We start from the raw sequence: 19,561 nt of genomic DNA on the forward strand, positions 1-19,561 counted from the left end.
ACTCCAGTAGCAGACCCATTCAGTCAACACAACACAATGCAAACCTGTAAATAAATGATTTAAAGTAACAGAGACAGAATACATATATTTTTCCAGTATCTTTTTTTATTGTTCTGTGTAGTGTATATTAAAATAAAAAAATATAATATGTAATATACATTTTTAAAATCTAAACACAACTAAACATGACATTAAATCAATAACAAACCATTTAACTCTACAATATACCATAAGAGTGGTTTGACAGAAGTAATCTGGAGTGAGGACACATTTGAGTTATCTTAAATCAGTTACTCCAACAGTTCCTTCCTTTGCAGACTCAGTATTGTGAGATGACGTCCAGGTTAGCGAGGTGCCTCATGGTTGGCCTGCCGTGAGGACAGTTCCATGGATGCTCGAGCTCCCCCATGTGAACCACGAGCTTCTTCATCTCATTAACACTCAGAGCAGTGCCGATCATCACCTGATGAGCAGAAAATGTATCAAAAAGCATTTTTAAAATAATGTTATGCAATTTCCCTATAACGACATTTTTAAAAGATCTTAGATAACTACAAATTACTAGCATTACTAACAGGGTGTATCATACCATATAGTTTATGTATGTAGCTTTCCAAATCAAGCTTCCTCAAAGATGAATATCATTTCTGAGTCCAAAAAAACGTAATATCACGATGGGCAAAACAATCTAGAAATCGAGACTTCAAAAGTGGACTTTAGAAACCAATAAGTGGCCACGTCCATCCTTTATATACAGTCAATGCTGCAGTCTATGACTATCCAGTCAAAACTTGAGTGAGCACTTAAAAACAACGTCACAGTGATATAAACTCACAGATTTCCGACAAGCTCTGGAGGCGAACATCTGCCTGACTCTGGATGGTCGACACATAACCCCTGGACTGTCGCTCAGCATGAAGATCAGTTCTTCGATGTCTGATGGACCGAATGTCCAGTTTTTACTGGTGGGCAGTGAGACCAACTTCACTCTCTCCATCACCTGAGCTGCAGTCCCCAAAAAATAAACAACAAATATAAGCTTCATATTTGTAACTGTCAAAATAATCAGATCACTTTTAATCCCTGGTGCAAATTGTATTACCGTCCTCATCAATCAGAAATTCAAAGCCATTGCCCTTGAAAATCTCGATGTTCTCTATGAGTACGTTCTCACTGACTGCAGTGAGGTGAAGTTTTTGTGGGCTGCAAACGGAAAAAGAAAATAAATAAAAACATACTCGGATTGCCATTGGAAACATTCCAAACACGGTTTTACTCAGTGATTTACACTCTTACACAATGAGCTTCTGCCCTTGGAGTACGGTGTGCTGCTGTAGCATCTCAAAGTTGTACTTCTCATCTGTGGCATGCTGATCAATCATGAAAAGGTCCGACTTGAGTTTTGTGATAATGAAGCCCAGGTTAAACTGACCGATGATCTCCATTTCTTTAAACATTTCTTTACTGAAGGGATTAAAAACATTTTTCTTTTAATTATTTGTTTGAAAATTGCACACCGACAGTTAAGTCCATACCTCTAAAATCTACCTGATCTCCTTCTTGAGCTCTTCTTCTGCACTCTGGTTTTCTCCTGGATTGATCTTGGCTCTGAAGCGTCTGTACAGCAGCTCTTCCCCGGCCCTTTGTTTCTGCTGGTCATGTAACCTCCTCATCTTCTTTGCAAGCTCTGCTAAAGAGAACTGAAGATGCACAGTCCTCCTCTGCAGGGAGACTGGAGCATCCACTGTCAAGGGAGGTTTCTCACCAGCGTTTGAAAAAGTGCTGGATTCTTCTTCTGAAGGGAAATGTGGATCGTCTTTCCTGGCCCTCTTGGCCTCTGGACTGACAGCAGAGTCCTCATAAGGAGTGCATGCTTCAGTCTCTAACTCTGGATCTTCGGGAACAGTGTGAATGTTGCCTGATGTCTCTTTAAAAGTTTCATTATTAACACTCGTTCTGTCCACTTTTGGAGGACTGGACTCCAGGTCAGAACACTGAATATCGGGTTTTGCTTCAGCTGTGTTACAACTGGACCCAGCACTGTCTTTTTGAGAATCAGTGTCCTCGCAGGACATCACTCGGTACCTAAACCCATCTAGCACCGACTTCCCTGCCGACGAGCATTTATCCAGCTGTCTTGTGTATTTTAATGGAGATTTTAAACTTGAGTTGCAGGAAGTTTTTACAGGATCCTTAAAAAAAGACTGCAGTGTTTTCTGTGTTGTGCCACTGCCGGAAGCTTTTTCCTTACTCGACTTCCCAGAACTGGAACTGTAATGACTTGAAAAAGCAGCTTTTAGGCCGGCCAGATTCAGGGATGACTTTGGGCTCAGAATAACAGATTCGGTGTCCTCCTCACGTTCTGCCTTGTTCTCGTTAGACAAGACAGTTCGGCAAGGTTCAGATGTTGATGTTGCATCTATGAAGAAGCACAGAAACAAAATGAAACTTTTAAGAACAGCTAATAAAAATACCATTCATTGGAAAAGGGATAATTAAATACTGAACACAAAATGTGCTGATTTGATTAAACCTGGCAGGGTCCATATGCCTATGATATCCCATGAAGTAACTGTACATTATTGTCTTGGTAGGACACTTCTGAAAATAATATATGAATCCATGCTTCATTTGATAATACTTTGTAATACTTTATGGACTTCTCCCATAAAGTAAACAGATTTTGTAAAAAGATTCTACACGTGGCCATGCATTATTAGAAGATAAATACTATGTAGCTCTCATGCTCCCACACTTAATTAACTCATAACCATGGCGTTATTTCCTCCTTCCCTTACATTACTAACCAGTGAGCGCAAGGACAAATATTCCTAAAAACCTCTCAGTGTTGCTATTTTACCGTATTATTAATGTAAAGATATGAGGGTCTACATGTAAAGGTGTATTCTTACTGGTGCTGGGTGCAGGTGTATAGTTCAGGCTGATCTTATTGACTCCACCCTCATATATGGCGATGAGAGAGGTCTTCAGAATAGCCAACAGGAGTTTCTCCTCCTGAAGGAAAATCTGTCGCTTGTCCGGGGTTACATTCACATCCACACACTCTGAAAACACAACGCACATGCACTCAGGGAAATCAAACGGGTTCCATAAATTACATCAGCTTGATTTTCTCACCTGAAGCAACAGCTACGTTCAAGGCAACAAATGGATACTGATGTCTGTTGTACATGTGATACACTTCGTTTACGAGTTTGGTCACCTGCAGGGTGGGAATAACCAGAGTTCAGGCAGGAATGATGAATTCTGACACCTCCTCATAAAGCCACTCAGCAGGAATTACCTTCAGGGGGTCACAAGGCCGACTGTTAATGAAAAAGAACTGCCTGTCTGTGGTGCTTCTCCCAACACCGTGGTCACCTTGAGACACAAAACCTGTGATCCTGTCAAAAGCAAACAAAATAATAATAATTACAAAAAAGAAAATAATAACAAGAATTGTGCAAAAAGGTCTTCCTATAAAACACTCACGAGAAAAGCTGTTTGGGTAGATCTGCACCCTTGAGTCCATATTCTTCAATAACATTTTCAGTGGGAGAAACTTGCTGGAAAGGTAGAAGACTCTGCAGCTGCAAGATGTACAGCCAGCACATAATCACAGAAAAAAAAATTAATATGAAATAAAACATTTAGCAAGCACATGAACCGCTTTTTGACAAGCCTCTTTTATGAAGTATCAGGCCAGTGGCTTTGTTGTTATTAGCAACAGCATATTAACCTGCTTTGGTCCAAATATGGCTCCAATGTTGTCTCTCATACTTTGGCTGCCAGTAGTGCTGAGGACTGTGCTGCGCTTTCCCTGCCCATTTTGGTTGGAGCAGGTAATGCGCACTCCTGTAGAAATGATACAGTAGGACTGCAGCACATGTATCATTTTGGCATACTCCTAAAAACACAGAACAAGATAATAGCCGTTATTAAGGTCTGTTGACATTGTTGATCTAATTTGTTACTTTAAAGTTAAACTTGGCATAGAAAATACCCACTCTTGCCGCCGCCTCTCATCTAGGACAACTCCAGAGTAGAACAAAGCCCAGGAAACTGGCTCTGGAGCCCGAGTTGTATGTTGAGGCGAACATCTCAGAGATGTGACCTACCACGTACCACAAGCTAGTTTTGAAAGCCACGGATCAACACACCAGGACCTTGTCCCTGATCACCGCTCACCGCACTGGGACTGGCTCACGGGTGGAACCCTGGTAACCCTGAGTTTTTAACCCTTGATTTTTTTTGGACTTCATAGGGGTTGTTAGAATCGCTCTTTGTCTGGCTCCTCACCCAGGACCAATTTGCCTTGGGAGACCCTACCAGGGACAAACTGCCCCTGACAACATAACTCCTGGGATCACCGGAACGCACAAACCCCTCCACCGCGATAAGGTGGCGATTCACAGAGGGGGCACCTGAAGCCCACTTTTGGAAAACTCAGTATGTGAAGAAAGACAATGAAAGAGACGACTGAATGCCCGACCTTCTTAATATTGCGTTGAAACTCCTTGTGTCGAACAGGCAGGGTGGAAAAGAGCTGCTGCAGGCTGACCGTGGTGCCCTGTTGCCGAGGATGAGGGGTCCTCTGCACTAGGTGGCCTTTGTGGTCAAAAACCAACTTTGTGCCCACCTGGCTGGACTCGTGGCAGGTAATGACACTTAAGTCACTACAATAAGGAGCAAGAGCAAATTTTAGCTGGCAAATAATTTAGTTTTATATCTAAAATTACCGCAGAACGTGAAATACTTTACCTCAGAGCACATAAAGAGCTCAGGGCTTCACCTCTGAAGCCAAATGTTTCCACGTGGATGAGGTCAGAGAAATCCCTCAGCTTTGATGTGTGATGCTTCAGTGCTGTGGAACACACAGATGATTTCTTCTTAACAAACAAGCACAGGCAGATATTGTCTAATTACACAGATACAAAGGTGACACTTACTCAGTCCTTCAAAGTTGGCCTCCTCAACACCTTTGCCATTGTCTGCCACCTCCACTTGTTCAGCTCCACTCTCCTTCAGCTTGACATCTGCAGCATGCAAACATGTGATACATTAAACTATATCTAACAATGCAAAACAGTATTATTAGGCAAACGGGACTCTATCGAAAAATACTTTGGGTAAATATTTAATTACCAATGTTGGTGGCTCCTGCATCAATGCTATTCTCCACCAGCTCTTTGACAGCAGTGGCCAAAGTCAGCACCACCTGTCCTGAGCAAATCTGATGCACCGAGTGCTTATCAATAGCTCTGATGGCCCCGGCAGGTTCAGAGCTGCAGCAAAGAAAATCAATGTTGAATTCCAGTGTACAAGGTAACAAAAGTTTAAAAAACACAAATATATCCATATGAACAAATGCTCTCGCTAGCTTACCATGCATCAGACATCTTCGAAGAGTGGAGTGACTTGAGAGTTTAAATTTGTTTTTTTCTGTAAAACACCGAATAGTTAGTCCCTGCCGTCCCTTCTGTCAAATAGTATCATTGGCACTGCTTGCCAGTACATCCACTACCCGACACCATGCTGTAAACACAAACCTAAAGCAAGTCCCGCGCGAACTGCGCAGATTGCTCGCGAGCGTCACGTGTGCGCAGAACAGCGCAGCTTCCTATTAAAAGCAGCAAAACAGTAATATAATGAGTGCGTAAGAACACAGCCTCAAAATTAAATACAATAGTAGCAAAAAAAGTAAAATAAATGGCACTGTTAGAGTAAGTATTTTCAAAGCTGTTGCCTAAAGCTTAGTATTATTTCATCACCAAACCGACTCCGTAACGTGTCAGGGCGAATGTGCAATTATCCAGTTTTTAAAAACGAAAAGACGACTTTTTAACTACAGGGACCACCTCAGTGTCTTGACTTTTTAGTTTCATATTTTTCAAATGCGCTTATGTTAATTTTACTTTAAGTTTTTATTTTATTTTATTTTTTTATTTTACAAAAACATAGATTAAATAGAATAAATAAGTTAACCTTTTGGCTTAATACGCTTATTGTCAGACGGTCCCTGTAAGGCTGGGGAACGCAAAACATGGCTGTCCATTGACATGGTGAACCTTATGGCATTTTTCATACAGCTTTTCGGACTTTTCTGCCGTTGTACATTTTCACAAACTGGGATTTAACGTAGAGTTTGACTCATCTTATTGCAGACATGGGGCAGCTTTTTTATTTTTATTTTTTGTCGGGCAGCGTGGTGAATTAAGCGTTTTATTTTGCCATGTCATCGTTATTTCCCGTACTAAAATGTACAGCTCACCGTCCGACAACGGACTCGTGCAGTCGGAGGAATGTTCTGGCAGCAGCGGCCTTTTGCTTCGGCATAACCGTAAACCCAGCTGGAGGCAGGAGGCAGACAGTATCGTTAGCCTGCTAAACTTGGCGACTGAAGAGGACGACGAAGTCCAGTTTGACAGTAAGCAGATTTTCGTTGCTGTGTTTTACAACTGCTAAACTCAAAGGTTTTGTTTACACCGGTGTCAACCAAACGTCCGTGACGGTTGTCCACATTGATTGAGTGAAATGTGAGTTTTGGAGTTGTCGAAAGTCCACACCTGCATTTTTACTTATGTAATATAGCAGGGGCGTAGCTAAGAAGTTAAGAGTCCGTGTGACAAGCCATCCTCTGAGAGACCGTTTATTTTAACTGCATGAACAATTTTAAGGATCAGCTTTAGTCTTCAGCCTCAGCCTCCAGTCATGATATCGTGCACAGTACCCTCCAATAAGTATTAATTGAATATGGTGCTTGCAAGCATATTCAATCTTTTCACCTTTGCAAAACCCATTTGAGCTGGGTATGCATTAAAATGTTAACTTAAAAAGCAATCTCATTAGTTGGATGACGTATTGTAGTATCCATTGTTTGAGTTTCCTTTTACTTGAAGCAATCAAAGTAGCATGAATTAGTACAGACATTAAAAAAAATAATACAAACACTCCCTTTATTGTGGATAGCTGGTACCCAGCCAGATCCACTTATACTTAAGTATAGTGGCAGCTGTCCTGTTTAAGGCATGTTTAGAGTGAAATGAATTCTGTTAAATGCTACCATTTACCTCAGTGATTGTATTAGATTTAGGATTTGAAATAAACTTCAGTGAATGTGGCCAAAAGAAGAAGCTACCGTAGCTTTATAACTTTTGCTGATTTTGATTGCATGTAAGCTTCCTCTACTTTTGCTGTCTTCATCCTGCACTCTCTCCTTCTCACCCTCTCTATCCTCCTCCCTCAGGCTTTGTGCTGTCACCAAAATGTAAATGTGACAGTGAAACAAAATGTACAACAACAACAATAAAAGCAGGATTTACATCGTTTTATGATAGTATTCTAATTGAATATAGGCTTCCACTGCCCGTTGATAGCTAACATCCTTCTGGCTTGCTCTGGAGTGCTGTTGTGCTGTAAACAAATAATGAAGCCCAATTCAAGCAGAATGGGAATAAAATAAACTACACTGGCTCCTTGGCTGGCATAAAGCGATATGGCAGTAGACTTATGGACAGCTAATAATCTTTAGCGCTCTAGCCTACATCGGCTAAGGTTTGTGATGCTATTTAGAGAATTTAGTGATGAAAATTAGGGGTGCTTGTCCCCCCACCAGAAAGGCTCCAAACCCTTTGAAATACACTCGTATATATTTGTGTGTTTGAGGTCTCATTTATGTTTTGGGTTTTGAGGTATGTGCGGCTGAAATGCCTGACTGAATTAAAGCAACCATACCTATTTATGCATGGCCTATCCCTTTAGTTCTTAGTGTCACAGAGAGAAATAATAGTCTTTACATGTGAATTTACTCCATAGAGCCTTCAAATAAAGTGAGTCACAAAGAGGCAGGTCTAGCCTGACCTTCCTCCTTTACATAAACAGGATTTAAAATACACCTGGTTAATGTTTGCTTCACACGTCAGGCCCTCCCTGTGTACGAATTCTGCAATATTATAAAATGAGAGTGACGACGGAGACCATGCAAAGACCCCTACATGCACATCTTCTCCTAAGCTCAGTCATTTTGTGCGATAGGTGGAGGGGGGCCTGTGTCCACTGGATATGGCAGATAAGCATTACTGTTGTGCACACCCCCTTATGCATAAACAAGATGAGCAAATTTTTTCTTGAAGTTGAATCATTAGTGTAGCTCTGAGGCCTTAATATTGCACCGAAAGGGTTTTCACACAGAAGAATGGATATAGGAGAAAGAAACATTGTAGAAATTATAGCAAAAGTTATTGAAGAAGGTAAGACAGCTGTGTCAGAAATCTACTCTGTGAACTTTACAGAACAGTCAGCTGCTTTCACAAGTGCTTATTTGATCTCATTTTCAGTGTTTTTCTTTCTTTTTGTCCTATGTTTAGCTTCAGACACAGACGATAACCGTGAGGTGTTGATGGCTGGTAGGCATTATCCGTCAATCCAAGAGTTTGCCTCAGCCATCCCCAACCACCTTCTCCTCGGGTCTTTGCTCGAGCACCTGTGCTTTGTTTACGAGAGCAATCCAGCTCGCTCACGCATGCTGTTTAAAGGTAGCCATCGAGATCCTATACTAAGAACTGACATTTAGTTAGAAGAGAAATCCAAATACAGTTCATGTTTAGCATTTGGTTCATGTGTCACATAGGTTTAAGTATTTTATTGCTCCTCTCACAGTCATAGGTCAGCGTTTAGCTGCCATGAATCTCCTTTCACCTCTGGCAATAAGTGATGAATTCAGCACCGTCAGACTCCAGCATAACCGGGCCTTCACCGAGCTGCTTAATGCTGCCAGCTCCTCACTCTACCCTCAGGTAAGTGGATCTGTTGCCAGCACCTACACTGCGTGCTTGGAGTCAGTATGTTAGTTTTAATCAACATTTTTGAGAAAATTCTGTACTTTGATAAACCTTCTTTGCCGCCTGCTGTGTCAAAGAGTGATCATTGTGATTATCCTCATCTTGGTTTGCAGGGCCTCGGAACAAACGCACACAATCCTTCTCTAAGGTAAATTGTATTTGGATTTTTTTCTGATGCATGTGTTCAAAAGCATATTTCAGTACATTTTTAAGGAAGCCTGTTTGTGCCTTAAGCAGACCTAAGGAGGGACTGTTTCAAGCGCAGACATCACGGTATCTCAGTGAGTTCGAAGAAATCTGTAGACTTGGGAAAGGATCATATGGAAACGTATTTAAGGTATATATAATTTTTGTGACATTCTTTAAGAAACTCTTCTAAACTTTTCATTTTTCCTCACAATTTCATTGTACATGTACAATGACAAGAAAGGTCTATTCTGTTCTAAAACTGGATTTGAGTTAAATCATTGTGTTATCGTTGATAGGTTATGAACAAATTGGATGGACAGTATTATGCGATGAAGAAAATTCTCATCAAAAAAGTTTCAAAGGAAGACTGTATGAAGGTAAGCCTTCTGAGCTGTGCTCATTAGAACACTTATGTAACTTAAATACAGAGATATGAAGTACCCGCTTTAACTTGTTTTACTTGCTGTAGGTCCTTAGGGAGGTCAAAATGTTGTCCAGCTTGCAGCATGTAAATGTTGTGGGCTATCACACCGCATGGATGGAACATGTCCAGCCTGCAGCATGTGAGTATTTCAACTCTGTCCTGCACATGTTTGCTTGGAAGAAATGCATGATGGGACCGCTGATGGAGACTTTGTGTGTAAACTGTCTTTGTTGCAGATCCTGAGTCAAACTTGCCTGCACTAGAATCTGCTGGACGACAAGACAGGTAGGCAGTGTGATTATTATCCGTTTTGGCTTTGTGATTTATTAGGTTGTTGATAATTACAGTGTTACTATTATTCTCATTTATGGGCTCAAATTTTCGTTTCGAGGGTGTGCTAGAATAGATTTGCAGGCGTTAATCTTCAGATGGTACACAGATACAGCATTACTTCTCACCTTATGTGTGCAATGCTGTTTGTTTGCTCCCTTCCTGAATCCCTAATGTGTTCCGACTGGTCAGTTGGCACGATATTTCCACAGTATAACGGTTTAACGTTTTCCTAACAACAAAGGATTCCTGGTTTTAATCCTAGGAGGAGACACAAATGCTATGGGTGGGTGTGCTAAATTAGATGCTGAGCTACCCATTGTAACCCTTTAGGGACTAGCCAAAAGTAACTTTTTGTCAGTGGTTACTAAAAAGACAACAATTTAAAATAAGCAGAAAGGTTTCCTCTTGCTTCTAATGTCCTCTCTGTGCAGTTTTTATACAATTTTTAAAAAACCTAACAAAACAAAAAAACAGCACTTATGTAATCTTTAGCTGATTATATTAATAGTTATTTTTTCAGACCACATTACTGTTATATTAAGGGTTTTAGTTATGAGCAGCAAATTGGCACATGATTTGGAACATGGCTTCTGGTTTAAATTTGTCTCAGTGAGCCAAGTTTGTTTGACTGTTTCATTTTTATGTTGTCTGTGAACAGAAACAGAAAAATCTACCTGTATAAATGAGAACAGATTTATTGGGAATATTGCTTGACTAAAATTTTGTTACCGGTAGTGTGAACAAAGGCATATGGGAGAGAAGCAAACATAATGTTAACCATATTACTGTCACACTTTCCTCCTCTTGTTGGAACGTTGCCATCTGGATTTAGTTGACTCAGGTGCTTAAAGTAGCTACCAAGTAGGCATCTTGCCAATGTGTTACATAGTAGCATAGGTAACAGAAGAAAAGACTGGATTACAAACCAGATATTTAAGGCAGTTCAGTAGCATTGTTTTGTGTGCGAGTAAATAACTCCATTTGTGGCCTATGTAAATGTTTTACAAGTATAGGCTATACAAATTATGAACGGCATTATTAAACTCTCTGGGGAAATGTCATTTTTTTCATTATTTCACAAGTGTTGTTAAACAGAGAAATTGTCCCACCATGGTGTCTCTCTCTGTGGGGATTGTGTTCTTTATAATGTGTGCCTCTCCCTTCTTTCTTGAAACATAATCAGCATCTCTGAGGTTGTCCTTAGCATACTTCAGTCTGACTTGTAGGTGTCTCTAATGCAGAAGTTGAGTTTTTCTTGGGCTGCAACCTCATAGTCCATTCCTGTGTATGGCTCTATTGGATTACTTCTTCTTTTTTTTTTTGACACTGTAATTTTTATTGATAGTTTTGTCACAGTTTAAACATAGACATGTATTGCATTACAGGAGAAATAACCATGCAAGCACACAGTCAAAACAAACAGAACTAAAGCGAACAAAAGGTGTGGGTGCCAATTCTAATCAACTACCGTATGCATGCCTGCCTTTACTCCGCAGCATACATACTCCAGCTTATATACGTACTTTTATACGGGCATGCATCAATAGATATACAGAGTCATAGACCTTAAATGTTTTGTTCGTTCATTAATTTTCCTTGGTGCCATATAATGTCCACTTCTCCCACTTAGCAACGAAAATATCTTCCTTTAATCTGAGAATGTAAGTCATTTTTTCCATTGCATAGATTTCTCCAACAATATTTAACCAGTCTTTTGATGAAGGCGGATCCAGTTTGTACCAGTTTCTTGTTATAGCTTTCTTTGCAGCTATCAATAGGATTTTTGTCAAATACAAGTCGTCGTACAGAACATACTCTCTAATATTCCCAAGATATACAGTTTTAAAATTGTGTGGTAATTGATAGCCCAAGATATTGCCTATTACAAGAGTCACGTTCTTCCAAAAATTATGCAGTTTCAGGCACTCCCAAAACACGTGCGTATGGTGTGCTTCCATGTTACCACATCTTCTCCAGCATGGCAAACTGTCTTGAGTCTTTTTACTTTTGATTTTTGGTGTAATAAAGAATCGAGTAAGGTGTTTCCACCCAAATTCTCTCCAGCATCTTGAGTTAGTCGTTGTGTTCTGGGTTTCACACATATCTAACCATTCCTCAGTTGAGATATCAGTTTTTATTTCCTGCTCCCATTTCTTTTTTATGTATTCAGTTGATGTTGCCGTGTTCTCTCTTAGATTTTTATATAGTACAGAAATCTCCTTGAATTGGAGGCCCTATTGGATTACTTCTTGAAGTCTACCATTCCCGACATGGCTAAGTCATTCATTGGTGTCTTGGCAGTTGTTTTGGGGTCTTTAGACACGTCTCCCTCTAGTTTTCTTTCCACAGTCTTTGAGATCTTTCACTTTCTACCTCTACCAGGCTCGTTCTTTACTGTGTGACTCTCCTTATATTTCTTGGTGATGCTTTTCACTCCAGTTCTTGACGCTTCAAAATGCTGTGATAATTTTGTATAGCCATCTCCTTATTGGTAAGCATCAACAATTCTTTTCTCAAGTCTAAACTGATTTTATTTGTCTTTGGCATAATGCTTTCTCATGTGACAGCTAAAACTCTTGCTGAAGTTTTAACTGTGTAAATTAGAAGATAACCCTTAGATTTAACTTGATTTTACAAGCTTTGAGTATTACAGAGTTACATCATTGCACAGCAATGGTTTGTGCTATGGCTCAATAAAAAGGTCTGTTTTTCAGGAGTCTGATAATGTTGTTTTCTTTTTCTTTTTTTCTGAAAGAAATCTGGATTTTTGTAAATGGTTTTCTTGGGAACACATACATTATGTATGTTTATCCTAGAAACCCTATGTTGATTTCTTTATGTACTAGGTTTCTGACTTGTTGTGTTTAAAAGCATTTGGGAAAATTTTGACAAAACTAATAATTTTCTCCTGCTTTTGTAAAATTACCTTGAAGTGGAACACTTTGGATGAATTGCTGACTTCAATTCAGAGCACAAGTAACATTATTCTTGATTATGTGTAGAAATACCATTAAAGGTGGGCTATTTATTGCAGGTCTTGGCATAAAGTCTGTGTGACTAGTGAACAGTGTTGGTCAAGTTACTTGAAAAAAGTAATCAGTAACTAATTACTGATTACTTCCCCAAAAAAGTAATCCCGTTACTTTACTGACTACTTATTTTCAAAAGTAATTAATTACTTAGTTACTTAGTTACTTTTTAAAAACACGATTTACAACCTGAATAGGTGATAAAGCGATAGATCTTTCAGCCCAATTCTACTTTTTCTACAATCCATCATACAAAATGTAATCAAATGGAAAAGTCCCTTTTTAAAACTTGTTTTATTCGTTTTAATCTTTTAACTTTATGCATCAAGCAAAAATGTAATTATATGCAACATTCACTGACTGGAAGAAATTTGTTTAATATTTAAACCTATTTTCTGCACATTCCAGCACATAAAAAGTGTTTACACTCAGTCTTTCAAATAGATGCAAGTAAAACACAGCAGAGAATAAATAAAATCAAAGACTAGCGGTCCTTTTGCTCTATTTTCACCTGTAAAGCAGGAGCGGGGTACGCGGAGGTTTACCCTGGTGCAGGTGTGCCGCAGCGGTCAGTGGAAGGATACGGCAGTTTCTCTGTGAATTTCCCATTACGTGGTAGCGCACTCGGAGCTTGCTTGGAAGCTCACTCACATGTACTGTACCAATGTACCTGCACATGTGATGTGACAATAAAAGTGATTTGATTTGATTTGAAGTTTAGGGGTTTTTTTCGCTGTAAAAAGAAGTTTTCTTCCCACGCACAACGGACACTAATGTTTTTGTCACTTTTTATCAAACTTAAAGTAAGGTCAGTACTTCCACGCTTTAAATGCTGCACGCTCATACTCTCTCCAGTACTCGATATATGATCCACTGTTGATCTGCACACAGCTGTTGTCATGAACGTCGCACTCGCTTACGTCACTGTCATGAGACATTCTCGCAAAAAAAAATCACGGTTGTAGTAACGCAGTAACGCAGCGTTCCTACGGGAAAGTAACGGTAATCTAATTACCGTTTTTGCAATAGTAATCCCTTACTTTACTCGTTACTCGAAAAAAGTAATCTGATTACAGTAACTGCCCATCTCTGCTAGTGAATGACTAGATATCTCGAGGCATGTACAGGCAGCACTAGTAATTAGTTTGTGAACTTGCACTAAGTCTGTCTCGACTCTTTCATTTACAGCCTTGATGAAAGTGGGGAGAAGAACAGCAGCAGTTCCTCTATAGTTTTTCAGAGCCACAGTCAAACACCCGCAGAGACTGCTTCAAGTGCCAAAGTACCTCAGAGAGACACGCAGCCTATAAAAGCCTTAGTTCCCACCCAGGAGGGACAGGTGGTGTGTCCCAAGACGATGCGTCGCATCCCAGAGAACTATGTCCCTTGCGTTTTTCTGGGACAGCAAGGTCCCATTAAGGCCTCCAAGTGTCCTGCCATGGGTTGGGACGCTTCAGCAGTTTTGGATGAGGAGTCCAGTAGGAGTAGCATGGAACTAAACAACAACTCCTGCATTGACAAGGAGTGTCATCAGTGGACTGAGAAGCGTCCAACGAGGCCTTCTAAAGAGGTAGGTGATTTAAAAAAACAACAACAAAAAACCCAAACTTTCTTGGATTTAAAAAAGCTAATTAAACTAATTTCAGATACTGAGGTAAGTGTATGTAGAAGTCATAAGTTCAGGCTTCAGACTGATCTAAATTATAATATTTATAATTATTTTATTTTTATAATTTTTCACAGTTTTCACACGGATGTCAGTGAGATTGAATATCAGTAATATGATCATCTCCAGCACACTGCTCTCGAACAGTGCATTCCTATCAGAGAATAAACTGAAAGGGTATACCTAGTTTAAGATAATTTTATATAGGCTTGCAAAGCAACACTAGTAAAGCCCATAAATTATAATAAATAATAGACATGAAGGTGGAAATGAGCAATAGGAGTTTTTTCTTTTTCTTTATTGCAAAAAAGAAAAGCAGAGGATGTAACTTTTCTGTTATGGCATATCTGCAGGTGCACTTCCACCTGATGCTTTATATCCAGATGCAACTATGTGAGCGCTCCCTAAAAGACTGGATCTCTGAGAGGAACGCCAAGCCCAAAGAGGAACAAATCTCAAGATGTAATTTCTCAGTTATACATCCATGTTTATTTCAGATTACTTACAGCCCAGAGCTTCATGTTGCTTATAATATATGCAGATAATATTTTTAGGGGTATTCTGAGATAGAAAATCTTTTTGGGGGAGGGGAATAAATAGATGTATTTTCTGTTTTCAGGTCCTTATGCCTGTATTGATACTGAACACACGCTCAGACTGCTAAGACACATACTTGAAGGTGTGGAGTACATTCACTCCAATGGAATCATGCACAGGGACCTGAAGGTATGATTTCTCTTTACTTTCTTTCATCCACACCTCTGTTACTTTAAGGTTAGTCAGCGGTTTGATGCAAAAGTTTAAAGTCAGGTGGAGTTTGAACTGGTGTCAGGTTGGAGTAATATGAAATTATTATTTTACATATTCCTGTTCACTGTCTGTCACAAAGGAGATGTTGTGTACATTCTCCCAATGGTTGAAGATAAATTTGTACAGCTTGTCAGGAAGGATTTTCCTCGTTTCTTCTTTCTTGCCTCTGACGTGTGTTAGATAAATGTCACTCTTACAAATATCCTGAAGTCTCCTTGGCTGTCGAGTTAGGTTCATGAGGTAGTCTCTCTGTTTAAAGAAACATGGTTTTGTTAAGGTTAAGGGCAGGTGGCCTTTTTGGTTGTAGACAGTAAGCGGTGAGGTCAGGCTGAGGAGCTTCACTAGCAGAGAAACATTTCTCACATTAGGCATGTTGTTCAGGAAAAGGTACAGACAGTTCTCCCCTGCTTCGCTTAGCTTATACATGCTAGCTCCGTAGCTCAGCAGCAGGTCTACGAGCTCCTCGTTTCCCATGCTACATGCCTCGTGTAAAGGTGTCATGCCAGCGTTGTTCACTGCATTGGGCTCCGCGCCTTGTTCGAGCAGCTCAGTGATGCTGCTAGTGGCGTCTTCTGGGGTTTTAGTGGTCTTTGTAGCCATTGCCACAGCAGCGAGGTGTAGAGGGGTGTTCCCAGTGTGCTGCACTCCCTATTAAAAAGAATAATACAGACTTGTTGAAGGACACAAGATATTTCAACAGTGTTGAGAGCAGAAAGGTTAAAGGAAAACTGAATCACATGCTGCCATTGTGCATCTTTACAAACTTGATCCATGCTTTTGGATGGGAAGGGGCTTTTTATAACCACAGCATATATAATTGAGTGAGTATGTAATTAAGATTGTAAGTAAATATTTAATTAATGATAAGTTGGTGTTGACAGTTATAATTAACTTTTCCTATGTCTTATTATCCATAAAGCACAGTTGATTAAAAAAACAAACAAACAAACATAATACTGAATATCAAATTCTCAAACAATACAAACCATGTTAACATTTGCGCCATGCCTGAGCAGACTGGCAATAATATTCTTATGCAGTATCCCAGCAGCCATATGCAGAGGTGCCATCCCACTGCCATCCACAGCATTAACATCGGCACCATAGCACGCCAGTATTTGGACAGCAGATAGTGCTCTGTAGCGTACTGATATGTGAAGAGCTGTCTGGTGGCCTTTTCTCTCCACCTACAGATGAACCACAATTTAACCAGTATTTATCTTAAAGCAGAATTTACTTCCACAGACTTATTACAGTATGCTGACTTTGACGTTGTTGGTAGCCCTTTTGCATGTTGAACATCAAAGTTAGGAGATTGTAAGAAGCAGCTAGACATCTATTTGCCTACATGGAAAACTCACCTTAGCATTGATGTTTACACCATGGTCACAGAGGAGCCTTAAACAGGCCTCTGCCTTTGTACACACACCGATCACTTTAGTCTGAAACTTGGAATCTGGTTTTTGGGACGTATTCAGGATGCTTGGCCAACCAATTATCACCAAGTGCAGCGGGGTTCGACCAAGCATATCTCTGTGACAGAGGTAAAGGTGAAGACATGGAGAACAGAAGACTTTTAACAGAAAGTACATTATTTTTCTTGTTCTCAACCCCCTATAAAATAATTGTATGATGATCAAATGCTTCAGGAAGTATTAGGTGATTCTACCTGAGTTAGATGTCAGGTTTTAGTGCTTACATCCATACCTCAATTCAGTGTCTGCTCCTGCAGACAGAAGACTCTGCATGCTTTGGATTTTTCTGTAAGAGGCAGCCAGGTGAAGGGGAAGAATAGCAAAGCCCTACCGGGAAAAACGAGTGAAGAAGAAATGGAATAATCATAAATTTAAGTTTCTTGTTTGCCTATAAACAGTTGACATTTATTTGCTATCAAAGTTGTTTTCTTTCTTTGTTTCTGTGAAGTGAGACTTGCTTGCAAGCATAAAAAGATCCTTGCAGTATTTTATAAGATGGTAGCATTGTTGCATTTACCTTGCAGAAGGCTTCTTTATATACTTTGCCTTGTGGCTCAATGAGGAAATTGCTCCCATGTTTCTCAATCAAGTCTTCAATGCGTTGCAAGTCCTCTTCCATGACTGCTGTGTAATATTCATTGCTGTGAATTTTGCTAATGCTACCTCTCTTATCCAAACACTCCTTGTGCTCCTCCAGCATGGTCAAGTGCTGCAAATTCACTGATGTTTTTCATAGAAAGACATCAGGAAGCAATACTTTACGGAAGGGAAGTCGAAAGCTACTTCTGTTTTCTGTGGTTGGTGTTTTTCTAACTTTGATGTGCAGCCTTCCTGTCTGAACTGATAACTTGTTGCTGCACTCGGGGCCAATTTTGGGGGCTTGCTGCATCCGTTCCTGCAACTAACTGTGTTTGCATCACATAGTTACCTTTTATTTACCTGTACTTAAAGTTAAATCTTGATGACTGTGGGGGGATGAAATTGAAAAACAATTGACCATGTTTGGTTACCTTCAATTTTATTTTCATATTTTTACTTTCTCATTTTATTTTTCCATTTTAAGTTATCTTTAGCTAGACTGAGCAAGTGCCGCAGTTGTCTAGCAATCTCATAAATCAGTAAGTTCAGGGAAATAAATGGGGAGAAAATGTAGGTGAAGTCACTACAAATAACGTAAATAAAAAAATGAATACAATTGAAAAGTAATGGAAAAAACAAAATACAGTATAAATAGTCCCATTATTAAAAATATGCTTTCTATTGCATTTAATTGCTTATTTATATATTCTTTTTGTTCACTGGGACAGACTGGATTAATTATTCAATGTATTTTCCCATCAGAGCCTTTATGTGGAAAAAAATTTAAGAAAAAATATTGCACATTTTATGTAAAGTTAGATTCTCTCAAATCATAAGAATGTTTAGTTTTTGTCTTTATTGTATTGCAGATTTCACATAAAAGAATCTGTGTCCTTAGTGACATATGGAACTTAATTATAACCTTTTTTTTTCTCCCCACAGCCAAGGAACATTTTTCTTCACGGCCATGATTGTCATGTTCGGATTGGGGACTTTGGTTTGGCCTGCAGGGACATCATAGCGGATGGACTCAAAAGCAACACTTCTCCTTACAGCGGTAAGAGTTTACCCACATAACATGGCATGTTTCAGAACCACCAGTAGATGGCAGCGTTTGCTATTTAATGACATTTCTGGTGTTTTCAAGATTGCAGCCATACTTCAGGTGTTGGCACATTTGTGTATGCTGCACCAGAACAACTGAAGGGCTCCAATTATAATTCAAAGGTAATGGACTGCCTTACTTATTAATAATTCATGTTTTCTTTTCATGTAAAAATCATTCTGAAGTGTTAGCAATTTATGATTAGAAATGGTAACATTTTATTAGAATTAATTATTTTTTTCTGTTGTCTTTTAACAACTGTGCTGAACATGAATCTTCATTTGCTGCTCACTCAGTCTGACATGTACAGCATCGGAGTGCTGGCTCTCGAGCTATTCCAGCCTTTTGGTACCGAAATGGAGCGGGTCCGGACACTTGGGGACCTGAGGGAAGGGAAAATCCCTGACTCGTTCTGCCACAGATGGCCAGTTCTGACAAAATACATCATGAATCTCACAGATAAAGAACCCAGTGTTCGTCCCACAGCCAGCCAGCTTCTACAGAGTGAACTCTTCTGCAGTAAAGACAAGGTATGGTGTAATTAAAAGACTATTTCTTTCTTTACTTAAGGAAACAAAGTAAATAAAAGTTACTCATGTAAAGAGTGGATTATGTTTTACTGTTTGAAGTTGTTGAGGTTTTTGTTTTCATAATAATTCCAATCCAGTTTTAAGAATATTCCTCACCCTCAGGTGATCCACGGTTTGCAGAGGAGGGTTGAAGAGCAGGAAGAAGAGATCATGCAGCTGAGGAGACGGATCACTCAGCTCCAGACTTCACAACTCACAGTTAATTTCTCCGAGCTGGAAAACACCTGAGCCTTTGAGGAAAAAAAAAAAAAAAGTTGCTAGCTTAGTGCAAATTAGTGTGTTTGTATGTTTGAATATTTAAGTGTGTCTCATGCATCTGGATTGCAAATACTTTTCTTCATTGAGCAGTTTAATAAAAATTATTTCTAATATATTCGGCAGAGTTTCTGCAAAGCACCGTGTCACTTAAAATCATTTGAGGTATTTCTTTAAAATCTATGATTTATATTATGAGTTTGACAAGTCGATGTTTAAGCAGAACTGAGCAGCAGAATAGTTTATCCTGAGAGTTCAAGGTGCAG

General features: G+C 39.5%; 3 protein-coding genes across 6 annotated transcripts; 1 reads left to right on the forward strand and 2 right to left on the reverse strand.

Annotated features, from left to right (window-relative positions):
* Positions 1-95: 95 nt before the first annotated feature.
* On the reverse strand, positions 96-5,688 carry pms2 (PMS1 homolog 2, mismatch repair system component). The gene is made up of 15 exons (XM_004562343.6): positions 5,386-5,688; positions 5,146-5,285; positions 4,950-5,036; positions 4,762-4,864; positions 4,493-4,676; positions 3,740-3,907; positions 3,493-3,590; positions 3,305-3,404; positions 3,139-3,223; positions 2,913-3,065; positions 1,549-2,419; positions 1,297-1,464; positions 1,103-1,203; positions 836-1,005; positions 96-463 (listed from the first exon to the last, which is right to left on the reverse strand). Exons 1-15 carry the CDS (start codon positions 5,397-5,399, stop codon positions 320-322), a joined length of 2,586 nt encoding a protein of 861 aa, XP_004562400.1. The 5' UTR covers positions 5,400-5,688; the 3' UTR covers positions 96-319.
* On the forward strand, positions 5,620-19,411 carry eif2ak1 (eukaryotic translation initiation factor 2-alpha kinase 1). Of its 3 annotated transcripts, none has more exons than XM_004562341.4 (16): positions 5,620-5,723; positions 6,267-6,427; positions 8,367-8,534; positions 8,659-8,795; positions 8,954-8,988; positions 9,075-9,177; positions 9,326-9,406; positions 9,499-9,592; positions 9,690-9,738; positions 14,004-14,385; positions 14,835-14,943; positions 15,101-15,207; positions 18,288-18,402; positions 18,493-18,572; positions 18,747-18,980; positions 19,143-19,411. In XM_004562341.4, the coding sequence occupies exons 1-16, from the start codon at positions 5,710-5,712 to the stop codon at positions 19,266-19,268; spliced, it is 1,995 nt and encodes a 664-aa protein (XP_004562398.1). In that variant the 5' UTR covers positions 5,620-5,709; the 3' UTR covers positions 19,269-19,411. The 3 variants fall into 3 exon arrangements, with proteins under 3 accessions (XP_004562398.1, XP_004562399.2, XP_012777650.1); XM_004562342.4 differs by having other exon boundaries at positions 9,078-9,177; XM_012922196.4 differs by lacking the exons at positions 5,620-5,723; positions 6,267-6,427 and adding an exon at positions 8,108-8,249.
* On the reverse strand, positions 14,945-17,390 carry LOC101482352 (ankyrin repeat domain-containing protein 61). 2 transcript variants are annotated; one of them, XM_004562340.4, is made up of 6 exons: positions 17,284-17,390; positions 16,999-17,093; positions 16,653-16,824; positions 16,278-16,478; positions 15,655-15,939; positions 14,945-15,540 (listed from the first exon to the last, which is right to left on the reverse strand). In XM_004562340.4, the coding sequence occupies exons 1-6, from the start codon at positions 17,383-17,385 to the stop codon at positions 15,334-15,336; spliced, it is 1,062 nt and encodes a 353-aa protein (XP_004562397.2). In that variant the 5' UTR covers positions 17,386-17,390; the 3' UTR covers positions 14,945-15,333. The 2 variants fall into 2 exon arrangements, with proteins under 2 accessions (XP_004562397.2, XP_004562396.2); XM_004562339.4 differs by having other exon boundaries at positions 14,945-15,939.
* Positions 19,412-19,561: the final 150 nt, after the last annotated feature.

This window comes from Maylandia zebra, linkage group LG8 (genome assembly GCF_041146795.1).
Source record: "Maylandia zebra isolate NMK-2024a linkage group LG8, Mzebra_GT3a, whole genome shotgun sequence".
Taxonomy (NCBI): Eukaryota; Metazoa; Chordata; class Actinopteri; order Cichliformes; family Cichlidae; genus Maylandia; species Maylandia zebra.

Bases quoted from the DNA above. Each gene is read 5' to 3' on its own strand.
- pms2 (XM_004562343.6), bottom strand. The intron at 3,908-4,492 runs GTCGGGCATTCA...CTGTGTTTTTAG, and splicing joins TTCAACGCAATATTAAGAAG to GAGTATGCCAAAATGATACA. The intron at 464-835 runs GTGAGTTTATAT...TCTGCTCATCAG, and splicing joins CCAGAGCTTGTCGGAAATCT to GTGATGATCGGCACTGCTCT.
- eif2ak1 (XM_004562341.4), top strand. The intron at 8,796-8,953 runs GTAAGTGGATCT...CTTGGTTTGCAG, and splicing joins GCTCCTCACTCTACCCTCAG to GGCCTCGGAACAAACGCACA. The intron at 9,739-14,003 runs GTAGGCAGTGTG...TTTCATTTACAG, and splicing joins TCTGCTGGACGACAAGACAG to CCTTGATGAAAGTGGGGAGA.
- LOC101482352 (XM_004562339.4), bottom strand. From the start codon at position 17,385: ATGGAAGAGGACTTGCAACGCATTGAAGACTTGATTGAGAAACATGGG. The intron at 17,094-17,283 runs GTAAATGCAACA...TTTTCCCGGTAG, and splicing joins ATAAAGAAGCCTTCTGCAAG to GGCTTTGCTATTCTTCCCCT. The intron at 16,479-16,652 runs GTGAGTTTTCCA...GTTCATCTGTAG, and splicing joins GTGTAAACATCAATGCTAAG to GTGGAGAGAAAAGGCCACCA.